Genomic DNA, 16114 nt, shown 5'->3' with positions numbered 1-16114 from the left:
TACTTTGTCAAGGACTGAATAAATTCTGCTGCAAGCATGTAGATAGAACTATTAATGGTACTTTAGCGCAAATATTTATAATAACGTAGCAAGGATTTTAATATACGTCCTAATGAGCTTTGGGTGCTACAGAAGGAAGGAAGAAAAAAGCTGCTATAAGTTGAATTTCTCTTTCAGGAAACCTTTGAGAAGGCAAGCTTGAGTAGCAGCAGCAGTGGAGCTGCCAGCCTGAAAAGCGAACTTTCAGAAAGTGCAGACCTACCCCCTGAGGGCTTCCAGGCCCCCTGTGGTAAGGATGAAGACAGGGCCTGTGATGAAATCCTGTCGGAGGAGAACTTCAACTTGGAAAATATTGAGAAAGGTAATTCTAGTGAAATGGTGACATCATGAATACACTTGATTTTTGTCTGTTTCAAGGTTAATTTACTCTTTATTTTATTCTCCTACTCTTTTATTCATGTGCAGATATGTACTCAGAGCTAGATGATGAACTGGACATTTCGGACAACTCTAGCAGCTCCAGTTCAAGCCCTTTGAAAGAATCTACATTCAGTAAGTTTTCTTTGCTGGCCTGCGGGTTCCAGCAGGTCATGGTTTGGGAATCACACTTGGGAGTTGGGTAAACACCATCATATACTTAAGACAGAGGTTTGTTTTCCAAGTGCAGTGCTAATTAGGACAGGTTTGTCTAGCCCTCTTATGGACCCAGAGGCCAACTGGTGCTGTGGTCTTCTGATGCCTCAGGTGTCAAATGAATAGTTTCATTATTTCTACCAGCAATCCCAGCTTCTAACTGGGGAGTAGAGATAACTAATTTGGAGACACACTAAATAATCACAGGAGTAATGGAAGTGACCTCTTATGAATCTATTCTATAGGGGTTACAGACCTGGAGAAGAAATTAGTTTTGGGGTAGACTAAGTTTCATACAATTTTATTTCCAATATAAGGGATAGATTATATTTCAAACACTAAAGTAAAATAAATATTTTAATGATCTAATACTATGAATAAATAGGATATATAAATTCGGTCCATAAGTTAATCTTGACTCTAAAGTTAAAACTGGAAAGTAAGTATTCTGGAGTATGGGATATGGAAAGGAAAAGTACATTTGGATAAAATTTAAAGATTATAAGGAAAGATAGAATTCAATTCATTCAAGAAATCTGGAACTGAAAGAAAAGATAATTTAAAATAGAATATAGAGAAAGAATAATTTTTTTAAAAGAGTAAGTTGAAGGCATATTAATTAGGATGGGTAGAAATATTCTGAAATAAAATTAGTATAAGTAATTTCCTCTCATTAATGACTATACTATGAAAATCTCATAAAATAAAGTTTAAAATGGTGTCCCTAAGGATCTAAGGAAAATCTCTAAGGAGCAAGCTTCATTTTTTGTTCCTTTCCGAACTTAATTGTCCATAAAATAGTGACTAGATGTTCCAGATTTTCGGGGACAATCTCAGTTTCCAACATTGATCTATTTTTTCACAAATCCCTGCCTGCTAGATAAAATGCCCTGATTTGTGATTAGAAAACATGAAAGTTAAACAAGAAAAATATTCATGCATATGTAGCAAATTCTAGAAACAGTTAATTACTGCCTGTTTTGAGATGAATTCAGCTTTGTATATTCTGGGTAACAACAGTGGCGAGGGTCAGTGGGGAAGTGAGGAAGGAAAAGCTGGACCCTTCAACTTGCATGTGTAACTTGTAGTTATCCTGGCAAGGGCTTTAGGATAATTATTACATAGATATTTTATTGTACTTTATTAGCTATTAATAACAGAATTTCCTTATTTAGTTTCCTTTGGAAAAAGGACCTTAAACAATCCTGTCAAGTAAACAGTAATTTGAAACATTATATTTTAACTGATACTTTTATAAATGAAGACCATCTTCAGATTATGTAGAATTGCTCATGTGATAGAATACAGCATTTTTTAAAAGTTAGTAAATAGATAAATAAAAAATTTGCAGAGGGAAATTATCAAGATATTTTTATGTTCTTGTTTCAGGCATTTTAAAGAGAAGTTTTAGTGCCTCAGGAGGAGAAAGACAATCCCATACGAGGTATGTACACATCGAGCTCCTAGAATTCTGTAGAGCTATTATTAGTGGCTGAACTAAAACCTCATAGCCTAAAGTCACCATGGACATGTGGTAATAGAGGTTGATAGAGCCCACCCTCCCAGCACTGATTTAGTTTACCAAGTAGCATACTGGAAAGAGTACTAAGCTTGGAGCTAGGTCTAATCTAGCTTTGTGATCATTAGAGAAGCAGTTAGAGCCTCTCAGAGCTCAGGGGTGGGCTGGAGAAGTAGGTAGTGTGCTTTATGAAGTCATCTGGAGCCCCGGCTCCTTATATCTTGTTTTTCCACATCCGTGGGATATAGGGCTCATCCTCATAGCAAATGTGGCAAATTCAGACCCCATCACATCCACATCCCGGCCAGCAGGAAGTGGCAAAAGGGCAAGTGGAGACATGGTCTTTCCTTTTAAGGACATGACTCAGGCATTGTGCTCATCCCTTCTACTAACAACATATTATTGGCCAGAACTTAATCATATGAACACATCTAGCTAGCTACAAGGGAGGATGAATATAGTTGGGGGATTCTGTTTTAAAAGAAAAAAGAAACTTATTTTAGGACAACCCACAATTTCTGCAAGTTATCTCTTGGACTAAAGACTAAAATGAAACTCTTAGGTTTGGCCTTTTGCAAGTCCCTGGTGACCTTTTTGAGGGCAGTTTCCATGGCTCTGGGTGAGGGTGACAGGAGTGAAGCCTGATTGTGGTGCTTTTAGAAATTACAGAAGCAGGGATGGGAAGGAAGCTAACAGTGATCTGGGTAGTAGCTGGTGAGGGACGTTTGATGGAAGAGGGTCTTCTTTGAATCAGGATGACTGCAAGGTGAATAGGACTGAGGAGAGGCAGTCAGTGGGGAGAGAGATAAAGAGGGAAAAGAAGTTGATGGTACACAGAGTAGCTTGAACCCAGGGAGTAGGTCTGGGAAAGATGAAGGGACAGCCCTTTGTGTCTGAAGAAAGGGGGGCAGAGATAAATTACAGCAGATATAAAAGATTATACTTGGTGATTTCTGTTTATTAGATGATGTTATTAGATGATATTCACTGCGGTCAGGAGTGTGGTCAAGTAGGAAGAAGCACAATAAAGGTGGGCAGACAACTGAGCAGAGACAGGCAGACAGCCTGCCAAATAGCTCTGAGGTGAAGGCCCCAGTTGAGGCTGTGATGCCTACAAGTGCATGGGGGGTGGTGCCAATCAGTAGGCAGTGGAGCCATGGGTGATCCTGGCTGGAGAAGTGCAATATGACAAAAGGCTAAGCTGTGGTATGCTTTAGCAGTTGGGCCTTCTGGATGCTGGCAAAGGAACCCGACTCAGGTTAACTTGTGCAACAGGGAAGTTCATTAGAAGGCTCTGGGAGGCTCACATAATGAGGAACTCAGAGAATCAAACTTAGGAAGGACTAAGAGCCAGACAAGCCCCTGAAATCTGTGGAGGACACACTGTTGGTAGGCTCAGAAAGGCACTGATGCTGGGATGAAGGGGCTCCCAGTTGGTTTGTTTCATCCACGCGTCACCTTTTTCAGGATTCATTGTCCTCTGCAAGAGAGTCAGGGTGGCCTGGGTTGAATCAGGACCCAATTTACTGCATCAGGGAGAGCTAAGCTCCTTAATCGATATCCCCTCCAAGTCCATTAGGGGGTCTTTGCTGGAGGAGGAGGTTAGAGGTCCTGGGCAGCCAGAATAGAACTCTTGTCCACTTCTGGGCTCCAGGGTGCTAGGAAGATGAATTTCAGAATGAAGAACATGCATAGCAAAATCCTGAGGGGTTCATTTAGGTGGCGAAGGGGGGTTCATACAGAAAATCATTTTTTGTTTAGTCAAAGATACAGCACCACTAATTATTGAATTTTTTCCAAGTAAGGTTTAGAAAGGGTTAGCATGAAGCCTTTCAATTTCCTAATTCATTTCTAGTGTTGCTAGTAACAAAAACCCAATGAAAACCTATCAGCATAAAATACCATCTGGATCACTGAGAGAAGCATACACATTTTTTAATGGGCCAATATGCAGAGAAGTGATGGTTAGAAGTAGTGGAGAGAGCAAGGGAAAGAGAAACAGTCCCAAATCCCAAGGAGAATCAGAATGGAGGATTTGGAAGACTTGGGACTTGAATTACAAGGTCATCCAAGGAATTTCCCAGGCTTGCAGTTTCCTCCCATTTCCTACCTTCTGGCTTCTTGTCCTTAAGCCACCACCTCTGCTTGCACTTTCCACAGAGAAAACCACACATAGGAGCCTGGAGCCATGGGAGCTTTTGCTTATTTAGCTCAGCCAGTGAGGAGACAGGGCTGGGAGATGTGGCTTTGGTGCTGGGGGTCTGAAGGCATGGTACCACAGGGTAGGTTTGTCCTCCTCAACTCTGGCATCAGAGCTTCTATCTTAACCACATCATGACTTCAGTGGACTTTTGTGAGCTGATGTGGCATTTTATCCAACTGCTTGGAACAACATTTATATAGGAAAATGTCCTACATGTTCTCCTGTAAAATAATTAGCAAGCACCCTCTGGAATCTAGCTATCCCCAGATTTGTGATTATTTATAATTTTAAGAACATCACCAAAAGGCTTTTTTCCATTAGTAGATACTTTATTCAGTGAAATAAATTTGCTTAAATGTATAGAAGAAATGCAAAACAAATATTTTGGTACAAAAGTACATTATGATGTATGGATTTTACTCCTCAGTTAAAAGAATTTTATATTAAAGTGGGAATTCCCAATTAGATGAATTTAGGCATCTTGGAATTGTTAAGTAATTCTAGTCTTTTTTTCTAAAAAAGATTCATGGAAAATTGTCTTATTTGCAAGAATTCAGTTGAAGTCCAACCCTTCAGAAACAAAAGAAACATGGATACTTTGGAGCTTGAAATGGCTTTTAAAAGCTAGTCATTATCTAAACATTTTCTAGCAAATTGGGTAAACTGGAATCAACAGAAAAGAGAAGTTCAATCTGAAACTCATTGAAAAGGAATATTACAGAGTGCAATTACATTAACCCCTTTAACTTGTGGTTACTGACCAAGTCAACAGGTGGAAAATGGAAATTGGCCCAAATGTTGAGCTTGATGGATCAGAAGGTGCATAGGTAAATAAGACCTGAGCTAAAATAACATTTGAAAGCTGTGCCATGTGTGGTACCGTGTGACACCCCATCAGGGAACACAGATTAGTTTAAGATGAGCTCTCTTCCCTCAAGGAACTCAGAGTGTAACAGGGCAATAAGGGCAGACTTCAGGAGAGAAGAGATGAAAAAAGACATCCTATGATTCATGCCAAATGAGGGGAGAGGAGATTAATGACTTTTTAATTCCTTCCAAGTAATCCCCAGAGCTTCTCTAAATTAAAAGAAGACAACTCTAAAATGTATTTATAATTCTCTAAATTAAAAGGCATTAAATCTAAAGATATTTGCAATCTAACTTGTTTAGGAACTTTCTGGGTTTCTTGGTTTACCTATGTGAAATGTGAAGCCATCCTGCAAAATTTTTAGAGGCTAAATGAGAAGTTAGAATCTAAAAGAAAAGAGCAAAGTGACATAATAGAAAATATTTAGATGCTAAAATAGAAGTTAGAACCTAAAACAAGATAGCAAAGCTAGGAAATAGAATAAAAATAAATAGAAAATCAAGCCTGAGAAATTTTTGGCTTTTCTGTATACATAAAAAGTAGGGAACCAGTTATATTGAGACCGGGGGCAGCTCTCCTCTTTGGGGTGCCTTAATTGGCTCTTAAAATAAGAGAATTAATCTCACTGAGAAAAAGCCCACAGGTAAGTACATGTTTGACCTGAGCATATTTACTAGAGCTTAGAATTCAAATTTGGTTTTGGCTAAAATTGTTCAGAGAGGAAACTTAAGCATAAATTCTGAACTTTCGTCACCCTAGATATCAAGGGCCAGATTTTAAGCCAGTTGTCTGCTAAAGAACCAAAGTACCTCCCTAATAACTTGGCATAGACTTGCAAATGGAACTAGGAAGGGCAGCTTCTGCTCTCCTCAGAGAAATACTGGTATCAAGGCTGGTGAGAGGAAACATCCTGTTAGAACTGGAAGGCATCCTGGTGATCCAAGACATTACTAGATGATGAAATGTTTTCCAGGCTCAACTCTTAGAAGTAATTGTTCCTTCTATGAACTACTTAGCAGAAATGACATGAAACCAGCCAATAATTCCTTTGGGCCCCTTTCCTTGCAAAACTCCTCCCCAGAATCTCAGGCCTCCATCCCCAAATCACCAAAAGTACTAAAAGCCAAACTGAAAGCTGAGGTGCCAGATCAGTAAAGAGAACCCCATTCCTCAGCTCTGGAACTATAGCCATTCACAAAGCAGAGGTGAGTCTCCAAATCTCCATTTCCAAGTCTCTAGACATGATATCTCCCCAACCAAGTTGCCATCCATGTAGCCATTCCCAGAGTTTTCTTGACCCCCCGGAAAATCTGGAGATGTCAAATGTAGCATTTTTTTACATTCTACAGAAGTAGACCTTGGGAGCTTCTATTTGACCTACATTTCCTAACAATAAACAGGTTATTCATACTATATGTATAGTCACATAGTATAATTTTCTTTTAGGCTTTTGACTTACTAGAATGGACATTTGACTTTACATCTTCATTCTTTGTATGTTATTGAAGAGTCATTAAGAGGAGTGTCACTTGGGTTACTCTTACAGATGTTTATCAATCTGAGTGTCACCAAGTAGCTGCCTTAATTGCAATAGAATCATTCTACTAAAGGCTGACCAGTTAGCTCTCTGAGGATGTAGAACCATGAGATAACTGGAATTGACTAACAATAAGTTCCACCTAGTAAGTAACAAAAGGCAGACAAAAATGAATTTTATGGCATATTTTTTAATAAAATGCTTTTAACAAATGCTCACAAGTCATGTGATAGTCTATTTGAATGACTTTTTGAATGAAAATGTGAGAAGTTTTAACAGTTTCAATGAGGTATAATTCCCACAAAATAAATTGCACGTATTTAAAATGTAAATTTGGATACATTTTGAATATTTATGTTCCTATGCAATAACAATAGGATAGTGAACATATTCACCTGAAAGTGTCCTCATGTCTGTCTGTACCTTCACTTATGTTCCTAACTCTCCCCCACCAGGCAATCATTAATCTGCTTGTTGTACTCTAGATTACTCAGCATTTTAGAATTTCATCTAAATGACATTATACAGTACATACTCTTATTTGTCTGGTTTCTTTTAAGCAGAATAATTATTTGGAGATTTGTCCATATTGTTTTCATATTAATAGTTCATTCCTTTTTATTGTGAAGCAGTAGTCCATTGTATGGATTTATCATGGTTTGTTTTCTATTCATGTGTTAATGGACTTTTGAGTGCCAGTACTTGGCTATTACAGATAAAGCTGTGATGAGCATTTGTGTCTTTCCATGGATACATATTTTTAAAAATCTTGGGTTGAGAGGTCTGGGTGGCTCAGTAGATTGAGCAACTGACTCTTGATTTTGGCTCAGGTCATGATCCCAGGATCTGAGATCGAGCTGCACATGTGGCTCTGCGCTCAGTGTGGAGCCTGCTTGAGATTCTCTCTCTTCCTCTCCCTCTGGCCCTCCCCACCATGCTCTCTCCGTTTCTCTCTCTCTCTCTCTCTTTCTCAAATAAATAAATCTTTAAAAAATATAAATAAATACATAAATTTAGGGTAAATACCTAAAAGTGAAATGACTGGAACATATGGCAGATGTGTGCTTAACTTTCTAAAAAACTACCAAACTGTTTTTAAGAGTGGTTATACCATTTTTCCATTCCTAGTTTTAGAGATTTGAACTCCACATATATATTGAGAAAGGTTGAAGTGCATGATAGTGTTTGTGGAAATCATCTTTTATTTTGATGTGTACATCTGTGAAATCATAAGGAGTAAGAGAGAAAGAAGAATTCACTTTTCATAGCCATCTGTCACAAAATACTATCTCTTTTGATATAATCATATTAAATGAATATCCTTATTGTTGCTGTTTGATGTTTTGTGGACATTGATGGAGTTAGTCAAGAGCTGGATTAGTAAGAAATAAACCAAAAAAATCAATAATTAGGATTTCCTTTGAAATTTCTAACTTTAATCATTTTCAGTGATCTAAATGATCTAAAATCTCTTGCCTCCATTGCTACTTTTCAGGAAAGAATTAAGAATGGGATTGACTTTTACCAGTTTCTAATCTGGATTTTATAGTCTCAGTACATTGATAGATGCTTCTAATCCAGTGAATTATAACATTTTATTTCAATTTACAAATAAATTATCCTATATATTGGAACTTGAGAATGCATTCAGGGGCTTCAACCTCATTAATTATTTCATACATTCAGTCCTAGTAAGCTTTGGCCATTGTATTATGGCTTTCTTAAGACCATTCATTTTTTCAATTAATATTTATTTTTGTGTATTGGCACATACCAGATGATACCTGATCCATCTTTGCATTTCTCAGGGTGCAGTGATTGCACACAGGTGCCAGCCCACAAATACTTGTTAATTAATAGGTGAATAACTGTTAGCATAAATTCTATATCTTTCATTGAAATAGGACTAAAATCCCACCTACTGACTTGAACCTATAAGCCTTTGCCATAGCCACAGCTTTAGGCCTCATTGTTTTTTTAAAGATTTTGTTGCTCAGGCAACAAGATTTCTCCATGCCTGCTTGCATCTTGTTGCCAAGGCAACAGGGTATAGTTAGCAGGTTGGTTTGAGGCATCGGATGTTTGCAGTATTGGAGATGCCTGTGGTTCACAACTTCTTTGATATATCAGGGTATGCATAATTGTATTCAAGGATGTGATCTGACTCTAGTTTTTGAGTCACATCAAAGGTGAATCTGGATGTTTGAGATTATCCAGCATCATATATGTAACCAAAAAGACCTTTGTGTAACCTCAGGACCTACAGATCTTGCCTCCTTTTAGCAGAAGTTTGGCTTATTTTGACCTGTGGGTATTCTCTACTTCACCTTTTCATAACCCACATCTAGTTTTACTTAAATTAAATAACTACTGCTTGATCACTACTTGCCAGAATCAACCTAGACTATCTGCCTATGTCACAATCAAGCAGTCTTACAGAAATGATTTGTTACCAGTAAGACTGCTTTATTCCTTTTTTGTGCAAGTTGTAAACTTATGTGGCTAATTGCTTGTTTGTTTCTAGCTGTTATTGGAGTAGGAGTGGAGAGCCACAGGGGCACTATTCTCCTTTCCTGGAGTGACATCATCTCTGTTAACATTATTGATAGGTGACAGGAGAACTCAACCCTGCATAATGCTGTTCTTTCACACAGGACATGTTTATGAATGTCGCTACTTGAAAGAGACTTCCAAGAAGTAAAGTGCTAGTTAGCTCAGATGGTGTGATTACCATAGCCTCAAAAGGCATTGTTTTAATACAGTAAGTCATCCCTTTCATTTCATAATGTTAAATATTTCTCGTTTTTTACCAACATCAGCTAGTACTAATACATTTTGCAACTGAACTAAATTATGTAATGCACCTCCCATACATGTGAAAATATTTCCTTGATTCAGAATATATTCAAAAGAATTTTACAAGATATAAAATTCTAGAACTCTGTCTCCCTCATGGCCAGGACTCCTCTGACACAATAAGTATCCAAGTAATTTACCCTGCATTCAGTGAAAAGTTGATTTAAAAAATTGCAAAGCCTAATACTTTCAGTCTTCACCTTACCTATAATTGGTTTGGGGTAGAAATTGTAGGCTAACACCCAAATCCAGTTCAGTTTCTGCTTTGGCTTATAAAATCTGGATGAAATCATCCCAGATCTAAAGAGAGTTAGAAGGGATGACCTTTCAAAATCCTTTGAAACCTTCCATTCCCCTGAAATTCTGTTTCATCAGCCTGAAGTTCTATTAATTACTTCCCATTTCAGAAGTTTCAGAGGACACAAGCTTCATTATATGAAGCCTTTTCACCAGGAAACATTTCTGGAATGTTCTCTCTATGTTAAATTATTTCTGTCTGTTTTCCAGCTTATGCAATCATGAGAAACTATCTTTTGCAGCCATAATGCTCTATTGGACATAAGCACTCAATCCAGTTCAGTCTAGAGGCAGACTTCCCTCAGGCTCTGCATAATTTCAATCTTTTGTCCCATCTGTGGCCCCAGCATTCATATAGTTAAATGGTGTCACTTCTAGCTACAATGAGTCTGTTCTATTTGGAAATTTCAGATGACTATTCTTTCTTAGGATCCAGGATATAATCTCCAGAGAAATTAACAGTTTTTCTTCCATACCTCTACAAGCTTGTAAGTTCCAAGGCTAGGGACTATTTCTTTTCACCACCTTTTCTCTATTGTCTGGCATAGTTTCTCCACATAGTAGGCCCTTAATAAATATTGTCTGAATGAATGTGTGATGGTTAGGTTAAAGATCCCCTAAAGTTCATTCAAGAGGAATTTAGAATTATATTAAGGAGTGGCAAAGTTGGCAGCAGCTCAGCATTGTCAGGATAGTCTGTTTCATGTACATCTCTAGCCCATTTTTTAATTTGTAAAAATGTTTGAAATTTTGGATTCTCCAGGACACCTGGAATAGTCATCTACTTAATTCGGCATATGAGTGGTTATCAGCTATCAAAAGTACCTATAACCTTAGGAGTAAAAGATCTCCATGAGTTACATTATAATTCACCGTTTAAGATATAAGATAGGCCAAGAGTTATTGCAGGCTTAGCAGCTATGTGGCATGACCGTTAGCCTCGGTCATAATGTTTATGAAGACAGTGACCAACATCTTCCAGAAAAGAGGTTGGCATGCACTATTGAATATGGAGTTCACTGGCCACATGTGAATCTTGAACAGTTGAAATGAAATGTAGCTAGCGTGACTGAGGAATGACTTGTTTAATTTCATTTTACTATTGATTTAAATATGAAACAATGTCGAATATCTCACTAATTTTTATAGTTAGTGCCTGCTGAAATGATAATATTTTCGATATATTTGGTTAAATAAAATATGTTCTTAAAATTAATATCACTTTTTTGGTTCTACTTTTTAAAAATATGGCTCCCAGAAAATGTAAACGTATGTTCATGGTTTGCATTATATTTCTGTGCTAGACCTGACTAGAAGGCTAAGGCACAGGGTTACTCACTTCCATGTGCTGTGATTTATCAATGTAAGCAAGGATATGAGGTGCTAGAACAGATGTTCTGCTCCTCAGCTCAGCCAGGAGGCATTCTGCCCATATGTGGATACTACTGAGATTATGAACCCCTTTGAACTTTCTGAGGGCAAGAGTTACCTGTTGTCTTTCCTGTAAACATGGCCCTTATCCCAGAACTAGGGAGAGTGTATTAACTGTATAAGACTGGCAAATTCCACTGACTTGAAAACTTGGACTGGGAAAGGGACAGAGAAAATAATGGGGTCAGGAGATAGCTGGCTTAGGGGGTAGTTGGGAGGAGTGGAAGAGGATAGGGAAGGAACTTACCATTGGATGCAAAGATTTTGGTATTATTCTAGAACTCTAGTTGGGCGGTGGATAAATGAGTACCAGTTTTTAGAGTTGGGCAGTGGGCAAATGAGTGCCAGTTTTGTTTTGCTTCATAACTTGGGTATGCATATGCTTAAAATGAAAATGTTAGGTTAAGAGATTTATTAGCCATGTTTATTTGTATTTAAGTTCCTCCCTTCATTCCTATTCAGCAGATACCTATCACGTGCCTTGAATGTAGGAGATGAGATGTTGAGTATGTTTTTGTTGGACTGAAATATTGCATTAAATTTTGTTGCATTCAATTTAATATAGTTCTTATAACTTGTCAGGGCACAGATGTTTCTTATTTCATTCTAAAATAACTATTAAGAAATTTGCTCGAGATAACAGTGGAAAGAACAAAGTTGAACGTATTTACAGCTGGCCCTGATAGGCTGTAAGGCCACCTCCATGGGGTAGAAGGCTCTGAGAACAAAAATGTAAAATGATCAGGAAGTCTGGATCTTAGGGCAAGGCAAACAAGTAATGTTAATAACACTGGAAACTTAAGGAAATATGTCATCCTCTTAAATGCAAAAGTCATCTCATTTCATAGAAAGAGTTATAATTTCTTTCTTAAGACAACAGGAACAAAACATAGAAAAACACTACATGCAAAATTTTAGACATATTTTTACAGGCTTATTTTATTTATATTAAAGAGAGAGAGAGTTGGGTGGTGGGGCAGAGGAAGAAGGAAAGAGAGAATCTCAAGCAGACTCCCTGCTGAGCACAGAGTCTGAGGCAAGGCTTGATGTCATGACTGTGAGATCATGACCTGAGCAAAAAAGTCAGATGTTCAACTGACTGAGCCACCCAGGTGCCCTTAAACACTTATTTTTTAAAAGATTTATTTATTTATTTTAGAGAGAGAGAGCACAAGCAGGGGGAAGGGGTAGAAGGAGAGGGAGAGAATCTTCTGCAGACTCCCCACTGAGCATGGAGCTGGACATGGGGCTTGATCTCACGACCCCAAGTCATGACCTGAGCTGAAATCAAGAGTTGGGTGCTTAACTGACTGAGCTCCCCATGTACCTCTAAACACTTACTTTTAATATAACATCATCATTTTGATTTTAAGTACAATAATTTTCTTATTATTTACCCAAAATGCTAAAATATAGGCTCTTAATCATTCTTAGAGCTTTTATAAAGCACTGTGATGAGACAGGGTTCTTCCATGTGCCTATGGAATGCGAGGTCTGTTGTGGGTTTGAATGCATTTATTTTCTTCTTTATTAAGCTCTTCAGAGCATCTGGAGGGAAGATAATCTTTTTTAAAATTTTTATATTTAAACCATAGAAGATATAGGCTTTTAGTCAATGTTAGTCAAATCCAAGTTGAATAAGTCCTCTAACGGCCTCTAATTCTCTTTTCAGGGACTTCACTGGTGGAATTGGATCCAGACCAAGACCAGGTAATTCTGTGTTGGCAGTAACAAATTCACGCATGCCTCTCTGATATACAGTGTGATTTATGTTACAGTTTCATATCTTTCCCCCTTTTATTTCTTCAGCTTTGCTGCCTCTTGACCTGCTTCTGAAAGTACCACCCCTCATGCTCAGGGCCCACATTAAGGAGCTAGAGGCCGAGTTAGTGACGGGGTGGCAGTCCCATAGCCTTCCCGCTGTGATTCTTCGCAATCTCAAAGATCATGGTAGTACTTATTAGATCAAGTTGATGTCAAGCATACAATGGGCGAATACAGAATTATAGTTGGGCCTGAAATGTCTGAATGATGCTTGGGAGGTAATTTTAATACAAACAGCAGGAGAATTTCATTTTGTTTGTCAACCGTTATTAGTTTGGCAATTTAACAGTATCAAAATGCTTTCTGTGTTCACTTATTTGATTGAAATATTATAGGCTGTTTTTCTAAAATTTACATTTCTGCTTTTTTTTAAATTTTTTTTTTTTTTTTTTTTTTTTTTTTTTTTTACATTTCTGCTTTGGTGGGGATGTTAACCAGTTAAATTATTTGTGCTTAAAATGCATACCTACTAGCAAAAAAAAAAAAAAAAAAAAAAAAGGTAACTTTTATGTTTATATTTTGTGTGTGTTTTTAGAGAGAGAGAAGGGGGCAGGGGGAGGAGCAGAGGGAAAGGAAGAAAGAGAATCTTAATCAGACTCCACACTTAGCCTGGAACCTAACACAGGGCTCAGTCTCATACCCTGAAATCATGACCTGAGCCAAAATCAAGAGTTGGACACTTAACCGACTGAGCCACCCAGGTGCTCTATATTCATATTTCTATAAGCTTTATATAAACCTATAACCTATAGGTTAACCTATAGGTTCTATAACCTATATAATATGAGGGAGTTAAGTTTATCTTGGTCTATCTCCTTTATTATGACACAGATAGTCCTTTTTGGTTATTTCTATTTGTATTTGATTAAAACAATATGATATCACATTGTTTTTCTAATAATTTAAAAATTATGGGTTCTTAAAACATAAAAGTTTATAGTAATGGTTTGGTGAAAAACAGAGTGTGCTAGTTAATGTTTCGAATTTCTATTAAAGAGGACCAAAGTACAACAGTAATAGTTAAACTGTTAGCTAAACCTGGACGATTCAGGGAAAAAGTATGGTGATTGTGCTTTTAACATATGTATGAATATATGACTCTTCAGTATATAGTTCTATTTTACTATTTTGGTTAATTTGCAATATTGCCCAATGCTATTTTCATTTTGGCTTCCTTAATTCATATTCTTTTGTAGAGTTAACACCTATGGTGAACATAAGCGATGTGAATTGATTTACTGTAAGATTAGTCCGTGTCTTCGTATTTATTAAATTTGCTTTGGAAGAGTTACTGACAGTCTGGGGCCATTTATACCCTCATAGATGCAATAAGGTGGTTTTGTTATTAAGATGTCCATAGCTATCATGCTGACCATGCTGTTTGGCATAAGGTAAGTTCATACATAACATAATCATGAAGCTAAAATGGTTGTTGATTGATTTTATAATAGCAAGGGCAGAAGAACGTATTTATGTAAGCAACTCACAGCTCTGTTGTGATTCATAATAGGAATTTCTTTTCCTAAAGGGCATGTTGAATTAGCCCAGTTTAAGACTTATTTTATGTCCATAAAATTTGTCTGATCTCTTGACCTTTAAACAAACTAACTGCATTATAGCACAGTTTACATATAATATATTTCTTAGACTTACAGTTTGTTAAAGCATTCAATTTTTAAAAATATCGTGGCAGATATTATAGAATATTCTATAATGTTGTCAGTGAGTGCTGGCATGCACCCATAAGGGAGCTATGTTTCTATTAATATTGTAGACACATTAGTACATAGGAGAACATTTGGGTTGGTACTTATGGGTTATTCTGCCGTTGAATAAAATAAATATTTTTCTCCATCTTAGTGCAAAATTACTTTTCTGCTTAATACAGAAGTCATACTTTTTAAAGTGTGGTGACTAAGTTTGGACTATTGTTACTTTATCAAATCACAAACAGCTGGAACCAGGCCTATCCACTTAGCTTACCTCATCTGCAAATCATGCTGCATTCCAGTTGTTACCTCTGTGTCTCTAGCCTAACTAAGAAAGTGAAAAAGTGACATTAATAAAGCTCTCCAACAATAGGGAAACAAGTTTGGACCAATGTGTCATGAGATACTATTAGTCTGGGCAGTTTTAAGTTATATCTTGAATATTTGTTACTCAGAATAGGTAAAGCACTGAAATGTGTAGATGATTAATTTTTTTACAAGCATCCTATATTAATGTATTATAATTTATTTGACATTTGATTTCACTTTTTTGGATCGAAATGAACATTATGTATAACCAACAGCCACAGCCTTGTATTGTCTAAATATTCCGGAAATAAATTATCAGGGAGGGAAGAATTTTGTTAAAACCTGGATGTGTTCCCAGGGCCATAACTGGAATGTAAACATCATTTTCCATATGCTATGGCAGAAAATACGGTGAGAGCTATGATTTTAGAGTACCAAGTGGCTATATTGTAATATGATTTTCTCTATCTGGTACTCCTAATGTGAACTTCTAGGTTCATACTGTGGTGATGCAGCAGTACTTAATGCACCTCCAAACTCCTGTAGAACTGTAAACTATGGAACCATTTCAAGTTAACACTATTAAATTCCTTCTGTTCTGTCTTTTGATACTAACTAGATTAGGTAAAGAATTTATTTTATGCCTATTTTATACATATGATGTATCCATATACAGATACATGCACTTCTTCACCAACAGAAATGAAAACTTAGGAACTTCTATCTTGTATGGATGAAGCTATTAACACTAACATGGACTGAATGAACGAATGCACATTTTTAACATGTTAAATATTTTACCTCTATTTCTTAATTTTGATCACTGATTATTTACCATTGTACAAGTTTGACCATATCTGAGTATCATCTGTACTACTATTTTCCTAATATAGGTTTCCTTAATTTGACTCACTTCCTCAACTTAAAT

The 16114-nt window shown here is 36.9% G+C and overlaps 1 protein-coding gene across 14 annotated transcripts in view; it reads left to right on the top strand.

The window, feature by feature from the left end:
- NEK10 (NIMA related kinase 10) overlaps positions 1–16114 on the top strand; it is a 233913-nt gene that overhangs the window by 172573 nt on the left and 45226 nt on the right. For 10 of the 14 annotated variants that reach the window (XM_077865471.1, XM_077865469.1, XM_077865470.1 and 7 more), the window contains 5 exons: positions 178–361; positions 466–552; positions 2023–2077; positions 13017–13054; positions 13154–13294. In XM_077865471.1, coding sequence (XP_077721597.1) covers positions 178–361; positions 466–552; positions 2023–2077; positions 13017–13054; positions 13154–13294 — 505 coding nt within the window. Of the gene's footprint in view, positions 1–177; positions 362–465; positions 553–2022; positions 2078–13016; positions 13055–13153; positions 13387–16114 lie in introns of all 14 variants that reach the window. The other 4 variants (XM_077865476.1, XM_077865473.1, XM_077865472.1 and 1 more) reach the window with 2 other exon arrangements.

The sequence above is a fragment of the Canis aureus genome, chromosome 22, assembly GCF_053574225.1.
Source record: "Canis aureus isolate CA01 chromosome 22, VMU_Caureus_v.1.0, whole genome shotgun sequence".
Classification (NCBI taxonomy): Eukaryota; Metazoa; Chordata; class Mammalia; order Carnivora; family Canidae; genus Canis; species Canis aureus.
This window is presented reverse-complemented; position numbering and strand designations above follow the sequence as displayed.